General features: G+C 39.8%; 1 protein-coding gene across 2 annotated transcripts in view; it reads left to right on the top strand.

Moving 5' to 3' along the window:
- Positions 1-12,319, top strand: part of creb3l1 (cAMP responsive element binding protein 3-like 1) — a 28,448-nt gene that overhangs the window by 12,110 nt on the left and 4,019 nt on the right. For both annotated transcript variants that reach the window (XM_032506011.1, XM_032506010.1), the window contains 8 exons: positions 5,664-5,818; positions 5,927-6,008; positions 6,188-6,387; positions 6,859-7,005; positions 7,359-7,417; positions 9,146-9,214; positions 11,285-11,387; positions 11,949-12,111. In XM_032506011.1, the coding sequence (XP_032361902.1) occupies positions 5,664-5,818; positions 5,927-6,008; positions 6,188-6,387; positions 6,859-7,005; positions 7,359-7,417; positions 9,146-9,214; positions 11,285-11,387; positions 11,949-12,111 (978 nt within the window). The remainder of the gene's footprint in view (positions 1-5,663; positions 5,819-5,926; positions 6,009-6,187; positions 6,388-6,858; positions 7,006-7,358; positions 7,418-9,145; positions 9,215-11,284; positions 11,388-11,948; positions 12,112-12,319) is intronic.

Below are 12,319 nucleotides of genomic sequence, written 5' to 3'. Positions count from 1 at the left end.
ATGACAAGCATATGGTTTTGAGTCTGCAGCTTTTGCCCAAGCCAGCGGAAACTCTCTTTCTCTCTTCTGTCAGGTTATCTCTCTCTCTTCTTCTTGTCTGTATCTCTCCCTTTGTTCCCTTATTCTTCTGTTTTCTATCTTTCTCTCCTTGTCTTTCTCCCTTAATCCAATTAAATCCGCCTCATTGGTATGAATATCAGATTATGTGCATTGCCAAAATACCACATTGAGCAGCAAAAAAAGGTCTAGCTCCCATCTAAAACCAACTGTCTATGTTTCCACTTCAATCCTGTGAACCAGAATATTAATTTTAGAAGTTAGAATCACTCCAGTCAAACCCAATGTATGCTGTAGAATGTAAATTTACACTCAAGCCAAAGCAAACCGGATGTTATAAAAACTAAAACAACATATTATATACCACTAGCCCTCAACATAATATATTACCGCATGAAACCCAATATGTAGACAGCTTTGATTTCATGGTAGTGTATATATTTTCTTGTTTATTGCTGCCTCCGTCTGTAGCTGCAAAATTGCTTCATTTTTTTTCAAGCTCACATATGGAACACACACACACACACACACACACACACACACTATTCCAGTCTATTTGAGATTGAACTTAATCCAAAATGCATTTAACAACCTGCATCTGCTCCATAAAGTCTGACTAAAAACAATACTTACTTTCCATCAATGTTTTATCTCTACTTTAGTGCATCCACAGTACAAATGTATTTAAAAATTTAAAATTATTGAACTATATATACATATGTATATTTATAAATGTGAAATGATTTTAAATTTACAGGATATACTGTACTCATTTTATATGTAGAGGTTTTAAACATCTGAAGGTTCTCCTGTTGGCTTGAATTTTCCTGTGAATCAATTATAACTTACTATCTGGGAAGATATCACTATTTTCCCAAGATCTCTTGCCATCAATAAAGTTTTTTAGATTGAGCTTTTAAACAAAGAACAGCAGATAATTCACATTCAATCCAAAAATGGGGGTTATTCTTGTTATTTAACGTTATTTCTTTCATATGTGTTAGATTTTGTGTCAATATATATATTTTTTTGTATCTCTGCTCTCTAATATGGGGATGTAGAAGTCTTCTTGTTGAACACCAAGTTCTAGATTTAGCACTCTGCTTTGTTCCCATTTCTTCTTTTAGCTGCCATTTTTGCATGACAAGTATTTTGCCAAGTTTGCTACAGCTGAGAGGTTGATCCAGTCACACAGTAGTATCCGTAGCATCGTGCAGGTTTGAGGAGAACACCCTGGCGGAGCACCCTTTTCACCGACCTTCTCAGCCTCCAGTGATACAATAGAAGTAGCTGCTTGTTTGTCTTGATGAGTCAGGTTAATTAGCCACCCGGGGATGTGAGAGGTTTTTGACCTTTCACAAAACCAATTTGGTCTGAATGGAGGAATTTGTGGATCATACTTTGTTCACTTGGACAATAGAGAGCAATTAAAGGTCCTCCCCAAGTAGAATTATGATGGTTGATGCTAGGCAGTGGATTGTCTGATCTTATGCCAAACAGATCAAATTTGGTTGATTTTATGGGTCACCACAAGTTATTACAGATTCCCTTATTATTGATAACTTGAATGATTGAACTTTCCTGTCCTTTTTTCCTTCTCACCCGCTCTCTTTCTCTCTCAGCCTGTGGTCTTAGTTGTCGTTGCTCTTATTCCTCCTTCAAAAAAAGATGCTGTGTGTTTTACTGCACCTCCCATTGCGCTGCTCCATCCAAGGTTTTAATACTCCTGCTGTCCTAGGGAGATCAAACACAGTCGCCACCTCTCCCCTGTTAACCCCCTGTGACGACTGCCAGGAGCCTTTGGTCATTAGACGTTACTCTATGATAGGATTTCTTACCTGGGTTTACTGGCAGACTGTCTTTTATTAACAGCATCCAAACAGATCCCATAAAGTAGTAAGGGGAGAGGGTCAGGTTTTATTTTATCACTTTACTTTCATTTACACACAGGACAAAAATACAAGACACTATACATGGACGTTTAAACAACCAAACGTTGTTGCCTTTCTGCTGAGCTTGTGTTTGAAACAGATTCAATCATTAAACTGTTCCAAATATACACTTGTGGCATATGTGGACTGGATCTCATTTCACTTCATTGTCCATACATTATTTAAAAAATGTCCTCTGACTGGCCAAGGCCAAGGTTTAAAAAAAATGTACACTATGTTTCCACTTTTTCCTTTTCCATAGAAAATTATTCTTGTTGCACTTATGTCAACCTATGCACAAGTCCTCTGTCAGCTACAGTTCATACAATGTATATGGAAATTAAACACCTCATATTATTACATTTATGAAGAGCCACTCAGGTAATATGAAGGAAAACCATCCACAATCATGTACATCATTCTACTGTTTAAGAATGCAGAAAACAATCAAACATGTATTCTCCTTAACACTGTCAAAAGCCTGTGATACTATCAGTGTAGTCACGCATGTATGAATGTACAGGGCAACCTTCTTATGCATTGGCTAACAACGTCTGGTATTCATTAAACAATGGTGGTGGAGGGCTTCCAATCAAGCCCTGGCTTAACAAGGGCAGCAGGCTTAATGAGGCTCAGACTAGCAGCAGGACTGGCCTCATTAGGAGAGGCTTCTGAGGCTCTTACTTACAGAGAGGATGTGGCAATGGGTAAATGGTGGATCCACCCCAAACCAAATTAACATTTTTACTCCTAAACTCTAAATCCTTTAATATGTAATCAGTGATTTTCCTGAAATTTTTCCGAGTCACCATCCAGATCAAGGACAAATGTCATATAGGAGGTATCAGTGACTGGGAGGCTGTAATGAGCATAACTTAAATAATTCAGCGGTGACTGTGAGGGCTAAAACTTTGGGAAGATTTGCACCAAAGCACCAAAATTGGGCCATTACAGAACTGGTACTGAGGAGCTGTGGAGTTAAGGCCACACTATTCACTGTATTTTAATTTCCATTAGTTTTGTAGTCAGTCGATTTTGAAACAAGACTAGATTAAAAAAGTGTTTAGCCTGTCATGTTATAAACCTGCTAATCAGTAAGTTGATTGACAGAAAATGAAATGTCAACTTTTTTGATAATCAATTAATCGCTTAAGTCAATTATCAAGCAAATATGCTTAACTTTCCTTAGTTGCAGCTTTTGAAATATGAGGGTTTTGCTGTTTGCTCTGTTTTGTAAACCTAATATATTAGAGTTGTGGACTGTTGAAATTAGAATTTTCCACTATTTTCTGACATTTCACAGACCAAACAAATCACCATACACTCATGTACTATCTACTGATCTAGGAACTGAGCTGAAACATACACTCTGAATAGTAAGTAATGATTTCCACATCTCTAAAAGTCCTGATCTAATGGGCTAATAGGCATATTGCAATGAAGTTTACTGCCACTGTGACATTGTGCTCTAGCTCATGGGTTAAAATAGTGCAAAAATATTATAGTCAGTGTTCATTCCTGTTAGCAGAACATTGGTGTTAGGTTTGTTTAGGACAGCAGATAGAAGCAACATTCAGGTTTGTTTCTTAGGATGGACTCTCTGACTCGTGCTGTTCGCTGCTCCAGTGATGGACACAGGATAAACACACCTCCACCCCCCTCTGCTTCCACCTAGCACACTCAGCTTGTAAACTTCAGAGCATTTTACCAGCAGACATGTTGCTAGGAAACCAGGAGGTGATTAAAATGACGTTTACTCTGAACCTAACACAACACACACACACACACACACCACACACACACACACACACACACACACACACACACACACACACACACACACACACACACACACACAGCAACACTGCTACTGTTCTTGTTGCAAACACCATTGGAGCTTTTCAGTTTTTGTGTGTTGTGACAAACATCAAAGTGTCTGTCCTGGTCTGTCTTATTCTAATATGTTGACTCAAGGTAAAACACTCCTCTGGCTACTTTTTTCTTACTATTTGCCTCTAAATAGGTATGGTTTCTTTTCAATTTAAAATTGGATGTGAAGTTAGAAAACACAGTTGGTGGATTTTTGCCTAATGAGGTTCCCTTGGAGCAGTTTGTCATCCGATTTTTATTTTGAACAAAAGATCTTTGAGACAAAAGAGATGTAGTATTGCACTTCCATAAAGTTAGGGCACTTGCAAGAGACGGCTTACTGTAAGAAAAAAGAGTAGTGATTCAGTAGAGGCTGAGATATGTCAGTATGAGTCAAGCTAAGAATTTTTTTTTAAGTCATACAATTCCCATAACGCAACTCAATTTCATCTTTCCTTAGACCCAAACTTTCAAACTCTTGTGCAGGCTCCTGTGCAAGTCTCAAAGCCAATCAGAGATTTTGACAGATTTTAAAAAGGCTTCACAGGCGAGTTAACTGCTCTGCATGTGTAAAATTGCTGGAATACTTCTTTAAACCTTTTTGGCAAAGTTGACAGGACATTGATGTATACAAATATTGTTTATTGGGGCCAATTACATAGAGTTTGTTCCTTAAAGTGTGATGATTTGATGGTGTTCATGTGATAATGTTCATCCAGTGGTTGGCTAGTAGGAAAGGTTAATGAGTTTTGAGTTTTTCGTGACTCTTCTCGTTGATTGTCACTGAGGTCTTGTGATGATGTTTGCCCCACCAATCCCAGTGAGCTTTGTTTTCCCAGAGGTCCTTTGGCTGGTGCTGGCAGCGAGTACCGGAGACTCTTCATCATTCTGCCCACTACCACACCAAATATAGCAGGAATACTTGGGACTTGGTTTCCTGCAGCAGCCCTTTTTTCCCTTAAAATACTTTCTGCAGCTTACATTAGACTAAACACTGTAGTACCTGTGAGATGCTTTTACATATCCTCATTGTGTTTTGGGGAACTTCCTTTAAAAATTGCACTCTGTCCTCTTTGTTGGCTCACTTAATTATGCATATTTCCTGCTGTGTTTAAGGGCAGCAACCCTTTCTGTTCTCAGGAAGGACACTAAAGACAAGTCGTTGGTTCAGCCCATCTTTTATTTCAGGGTAGATACACACTCAGTGAAGACAAATTATGCACCACGGTCGCCAGAGCGACGTCGTCCAGCAGTCTGTAATAACCAGTTTAATCAGGAAGTGCACAAATGTTTTGGGAAAGCTCTTTGAAAGTGTGATTTATTCCAGTTACTTCCACCATTACCATTGGAAGACCTCCCTGAGGAGAAATATAGTTTACTTGTTTAAGTTGCTCCGAAAATTGAAGTTCATTGTGCTTTTTGAAAAGGGCAGGGAGCTTTCTAGGCTGGAATTATGGTGTTTGATTATTACCATTAACATGTGATATTTCATATGTTTTATATCATTATAATTTTATCCCTGACATGGAAATAGTAGTTTGACAAAAAGAACAAACATTTCAACCAACTATCCAACTTTTCAACCATATCACATACAATATGTCCTACTTTCTACCATCAAACCTTCTCCCCACTGACAAAAAAGTGGCCAAACTAGTAGGTTAAAGAGGTATTTTAAATAATGTCGGCTGCAAAATACTACAGTTGCTGCTAAATAGACGCATTTAGGTTTGGTATGGAACAAAAAAATGTCTTTGTAAATGTGGATTTGTTGTTGATTTTTATGGTATTTTGTTCTTCTCTTAGAATTTGAATGGAGCTTCAGTCAGGACCTTTCGGCCATCTTGGTCAAACAGGAGAAGCCAGATGTGGGCCAAAGGTTAGATCCTCAGCCTCTGGAAGGCCCGCCTCTTATATTAAGCCCTGCCCCCCCACATAGAGGCTCGCCATGGAAACAATCGGTTAGCATCCATCAGACAACGAGCTACAAATGATTTTGTTGTTGTTGGTGTCAACTTGTTAGTTCAAAAGCAATGTTCATTGACATTGTTGTCTATGTGTTTCTGTAGGAGCCCAGTCAAGACAGTGGGAAGCCAGTAGCCATAAAAGATGAACCCAGAGAGATTGGACAGTACCTCACCCTGCCCAGCGGTACACAAACATATTTCTTTATCTAAACAATGATTTAAAACATTTGGACCTATTAATGAAATTATTTTAGCACATACAGAACAGCACCAAGTGCAGCACGTTGTTTCAGTTTTCAAAGAAAAGGAGAATGTCTCAGTTAAAAGTAGTAGCACTCAATCAACACCCTCCTTTCCCTTCAGACGATGCACTGCAGCTCCCGCCTACCCCTCCCAGCAGTAACCACGGTGACAGTGACTGCTCCCTCCCTCCCTCCTCCCCGCACCTCCCTCTGCCACCGTCTTCCCCTCAACCACAACAGAGGCCAGGAGGTCGGGCCTCCTCCTCTTCCTCCTCCTCTTCCTCAGCCATCTCTTCTTCACCTCTCCTCACTGCACCACATGTGAGTAAAAGAACACATCTTTGAACTCTATTGTTCCTTATTTCCCATACTGATTCGACAACACAAATACTTGAATGAACTAAGTGCAAATAATGTATAGTGGAGTATTTTGACGCGTGAACCAGCTGTCATCATGAGGTTAAATCAGTCCGATAATCTGCTGACAACAGGCCTGTTCAATGTAATTCAATCAATTCAGTGTCTGGCCATTGTTTGTCTGATTCAGCATCTTTTCTCTGAACAAATGATTCACTTGTGTACTAATGCCATAATGTAATGCCTTGTAACCAAATATTTATACAGAATATGTTCAATGTCAGCAAAAATGTTTGATTTGGTCAGAACTGCTATGCTGTAGTGATATTGTAAAGCAAAAGCTGCTGAGTCAGTTGCCTGCAGGCTTCATTTGAACAAAACTGTTGTTATTTATTGATGATTTAATTAATTGAAGTGCTTTGTTTCATTGTGCAGAAGCTGCAGGGTTCAGGACCCCTCTTGCTGACAGAAGAAGAGAAGAGGACTCTGGTTGCTGAGGGTTACCCAGTACCTAACAAACTTCCTCTCTCTAAGACTGAAGAGAAGGCACTGAAGAGGGTCCGACGGAAGATTAAAAATAAGGTGAGCACCGCGCCTTTCATTTTGGTTGTGCTCTCAACTGGACAGAACATCTGATTTACCAACAAAAATTCTTTATTTACAGAGTCGCTGACTCTGAAAAACTTCTATTCTGAGAGTTAAGCAGAGCTTTTTCTGACATTAGTAAGCTCAGACAAGAAATCAAAATGATGCTAAAACAAAAGTATAACTGATGGACAAACATTTACAAAGTCTGCAAATCCGCTCCATCTGAGCACATTTATTTAGGTGCCTTACACTAAGAAAGGTTTGTAAAATAGAAATCATTACTCAAACTTTGGAAACACAGAAACACATATTTGCGTTTGGCTGATATTTTTTTGTTTTGTACCCAGATCTCAGCTCAGGAGAGTCGGAGGAAGAAGAAAGAATACGTGGAATGTCTGGAGAAAAAGTAAGACTTGGAAAAAAAACTCATTGTCCCCATGTTTCTATTGATTTTCCACTTCTCTTGGTTTACCTTTGTATATGTCTTTTGGAGATTTCCAAACCCTTTTTTCCCATTATCAACCTCAAATAGTATTAAAGAAATGATATTGCAGAGTATCATTCCAGCCCATACTCTACAATGCTCTGACTTTACCCTGCTGTTATTGGCATAGTGACAAAATATTAAAGGATAAGTTGGTGTAATTACATATTTTTCTTACAGTAAATAAATCCTATGAAAAGACAAAATGGATGTTTCTTATCAACATGCTCAGCAGCTTCCAAAATATGTTCTGTAGTCATTATTGACATTTTTCCGTGAAGCAGTATTTTTTTAAATGCAATTTCTCATTGAGTGCTAAATGAATTATGCAGTAACTGTTGTACTGCTGAATTATTAGTTATTTCAACCGTGCCAGTCCAACTCTTGGAAATGCTTGTTTCATAGCAATGTCTATGTAATGAGTGAATAACTTTTTTCTTCCACTGAAGAAACTCTGAGCTGTCTAATCATGTATTTAGGAGGGTTTAGGAGCATTTGGTTCAGAGAAGCAGCCATGTTGGTTAGTGAGGTTTCCTCCTGAGTTGAATCTAACCGCAGGCCTTTTTACACATAAGTATGTGCTTTTTATGTCCATTGCTGGCACCGGGGGAAAAAAACTTGAAAAATTAAACTGGCAAAAGGGAGAAAATATAGATTTGTGTAATGCTGAAGTGAACCTGGGATTTATTTGAGAGGCAGTTTTTGTAAGTAGAGGTTTAGTATTTTGTGCTAACATAAGCTCTGCAGTGGATTCAACTGGAGGTAGACGCCAGCAAAGTCACGGCCCCTTGTGGGGTCAGGTAAAAATGTGCAGATGAACACATAGTACTTTCAGGATGTATTTCATCAACAAGTGAGAACAGAAACTTCTTCTTTTCTTTGTTCCTTTGATGTTCTGGCCATTCCTTGCTATGGCAGGACTCCAGTAACCTGCTGAACACATGGGTCAGGTTCCCCGACAGGGAGAGTGAAAGAGAGTGAAAATGTGGGCTTGCTTTTACAACACTTTCATAGCAAAAAGTATCCAAAGTTCATACAGATGGTAACAAAATATCCTACAGTATTAATGTAATCCCATTAGAGTAGGGGGTGAGTTAAGTTCTTTTGACTGTATCAACACTTTCACAACAGAGATGTACAAGGAGGTGTGTAAAAACTGAAATCCTTCTCTTTCTTTGTGTTAATGTGTGTTTTTTGGACATGAGGGCAGGATTAGTGGAGGATCGATGCGGAAAGGAAACAGCAGGACGACTTTCTGAAAGCAATGTAAATGAATGAGCCATATACCAACCATACATAAGAGAACATCTAGAGGATTATGAGTAACACAGCACAAGATTTATAGGGTGTTTAGTTGATAATAGATGTCATCAAAAGGATTAGCAGGAGATGATGGAGGGAGAGAAAAGGAAGAGGGATGAGGGGACAGTTAGGAAGAGAACATCTCTTATCCTGCAAATCCATTTGTGTGTTTAGTGCAAAAGGTATATATGGGAGAATTAAAATGTCAAACATGAATTTAGCCTTGATGAGTGATGTTATTCCTGATTTGAGTAAAATATTAAATCAATGTCTAGGGCTGTGCGTGCGATCTCAATGTAAGACGTTGAAAGAAATCTGTGTTCATCTGTGTTTGTGTGTTTGCTTTAGGGTGGAGAGCTACACGTCAGAAAACAGCGACCTGTGGAGAAAAGTAGAAAACCTGGAGACTGCCAACAGGTGAGACTCACAGACACACACTAACAAGCAAACACACTAGCTGACATTAGTGTTGTCTTGCCGTCGTGTCTCTGAACAGATTAAAGCTGTTTTAAGCTGGCTCCGACACTAATAACACAGACCCGACATTCTTTGGCATGCGTAATGATGTTTGGCTCATCATCACTGAAAATAGCAACATGTTTGCAAAGAATGCAGCTTGATAAACTGAGAGCTGAATAATCTGTGCTACAGCAGGGTTCATTTTTCTTAAATCTTTCTTGAAAAGAAACAATGAATATTCTACCCGCAAGCAGGAAAGGCTTGACTGAACTGCAGCCATGTAGTCTTCAAAAGACAGACACATTCTACTGTAGGAGGTAGTAGGCAGTAGTAGGGTTTAAGCTCTGCATGTAAAAACCTTCTACAGTTTACATGCATGGAGAGAATTATAATAGAGTCTACATAGAAATTTGTCTGCTCCATAAGCAAAGTGTAGACTCACCCAGCTCTGTTTGTCTCCTCTGTTATTAAAATAATATGAAACCAATCTGCTATTATCCTAGAGTGGGTGGGTAGAAGGGTGGATGGGTGTGGTGGGGTGGAGGGTTGAGGGGTGGTCTGTCTCTGTTTGTCTGTGGCAGCCTAAGCCTGTCATTAAAACTGTGAGTTAACAGTAGCTTTCATCATGGAAGGCTACCCCCTCCCTTCCCACAACACACACGCGCACACACACACACACACACACACACACACACTGGTGAGTATGTTAAACCACCACACAGAGGAACAATGAGTTGGCACAAACTGGGGAACATGAGTCAGCAAGCTCACTCTAACATAAAGTCCAGAATATTTGCAGGTCTTAACATTTTCTTTTAAAACCTATGAACTATAATTAAGCTTGTTTTTTCCTAAAATGCCCCAAGTTTACTATGCGATGGTTTGTCTTTCCTGTATGTCCACTGATACAGAACTGGGTTAGTGGTGCTACTGGTTTATTAGTTGTTCAATGATAAACCTAACTTTTCCTCCACGAAGGAAAAAGTCTTGAAAACAGCTTGACCAGACACTCAAACATGGACTTTTCAGAGATGTTTTTGTTGCCTTAGCCGGAGTCAGACAATAATTTAGTCTGTGGGGTCAGTACAGATAGAGGTTCCCAATATGTTTTGCCTAGCTTAGTATAAACACTGGAAGCAGGGGGAAGCCTAGCTCCCCTAAAAGTAAACAAAAAACATTAATTTCATACATAAATTGAAATGTTCTATTTGTGTTCTGAATATTGTCGCACACAATCATTCACCAATTCAACCAACATGGCATCTGGGAGTACTGTGTATTTAAAGCAGCAATAACTTCAACTGGAAATCCCTGTGGTTTTACATCAAAGTCCTGTGTGAGTGATGCTGCTCAGTATCAGCCCATGTTCGTTTATTACAGCTGGCAACTCACAGCGTAATGCAACAGTCTGGTGCATGTGATAGACATCAGTGTGGACATTTGAAACATTAGATGTGCCAACTGACTCACTTGGTTCACCACCAGAATATCTGATTGACCAGTTTATTGTCTGGTTTAGTTTCTAACTGTTTAAACGATTGACTGACTTGCTGTTGGCGGCTCGACACTGTGTTCAGCAGTAACTGGTTCTCTGTCTCCACTTAGTGGTGATAGTGGGTCCTCACAGCTCATACCATCACAACCCTGCTCTCCAGATCCCACTGATATACTATTTTCCCCTGGTAGTACTGGGATTCTCTGTCCAACTCTACTGTACTGTTTAACTCACTCTGGCTAATTGACACAGGGACAGTAAATCAGGTGGATAAAGCTGGATAAAGACAATATTGAAATATGAGAATTTAACTGGCGTTACATCCTTGATGTGAGTCCCAGTCTGCGAGAGGCAGAGGCTTAATTCAAGGAAAGAAAAATCCTCAACCAAACAAGGTTCTTCCTTGAATCTTATCTCTGCCTGTGAAGTTATGTCCTCTGCCTTTCTTGCTCTCAAATTTGATTTAATTTTTTTTTTCATTTGATCTGTTTCTCTCTCTCTCTTTCTCTCTCTCTTTCTCTCTCTCTCTCTAGGTCTCTCCTACAGCAGCTCCAGAAGCTTCAATCATTGGTGTCAGGGAAAGTTGTCCCCCGTTCTTGTAAAATGGCCTCAACTCAAACAGGGACATGCCTCATGGTAAATATAGGTGTCATTATTTTTAAAGCTTTTCACATATGCCCCTGGAAATTGTTGTTATTTAAGTGACTTTACCTACTTCTGCAGATAGCTTGGAAATCCAGAACCAAATTCGAAAAATTAAGGGTCTGGCATCAAGTCATGAAAGTCGGCCATCTCGTGGGGCGGCACCAAGCGTGCATTTGAAAATTTCACTGCATGTAATTGGATAACACTATGACCAATCACAACAATACATGGGGTGACGTATCCAGAGCCCCATACGCTTAGCTACCAGCAGAGCTATCTGGTAGATTTAACTGTCGTCATCTGTTTGGCTCGCCTCTGGCCCCGCCTACATCAGATACACCGATGTGATTGGTGCAGCTCGGCTACAAGGGTATAGTTAATGAGCAGCATTGCTCGATGCCAGCTCGCTGTGCGAATTCAAATTGTGCTCTCACGAGAACTCTGGATTTCCAGGGTACTCTGGAGTTCTATAATCAAACAATTAATTTGAACTTTAACCCGTTGTCCATGATTCCTTACCAACGTGAGTGTTTTGCTCCTCTCCCAATGCAGATGGTGGCCGTGTGTTTTGTCCTGGTGTTGGGCTCCTTCTCTCCCTGCCTCTCTCCCCTCTCCTTCCTCACTCACACCTCCTCTTTGTCCTCATCCTCCTCTTCCCCTAATCCCTCCTCTCCCCCTCCTCTTCCGCAAGCGGACCTCTACACCACTAGTCAGGGTAGGTCTAAAAATATGTCACCTGTTATTTAACATTGTTAAAGAAAGTGTAATTTTAATGTACCCACTAACCTGCCTTATATATATATATATATATACTCCTTTAGATAACAGTGTGATTCATTTCCCAGAGTGACTTTCAACAACCCTAATGAATGAATGAGAATGAACTTGTGGAATCTAGCGCTTGTAGATAGCAAGCAGGAGCA

This window comes from Etheostoma spectabile, chromosome 24 (genome assembly GCF_008692095.1).
Source record: "Etheostoma spectabile isolate EspeVRDwgs_2016 chromosome 24, UIUC_Espe_1.0, whole genome shotgun sequence".
Classification (NCBI taxonomy): domain Eukaryota; kingdom Metazoa; phylum Chordata; class Actinopteri; order Perciformes; family Percidae; genus Etheostoma; species Etheostoma spectabile.
Note: the sequence above shows the minus strand (reverse complement) of the source record. Positions and strands in the feature narration are given on the sequence as shown.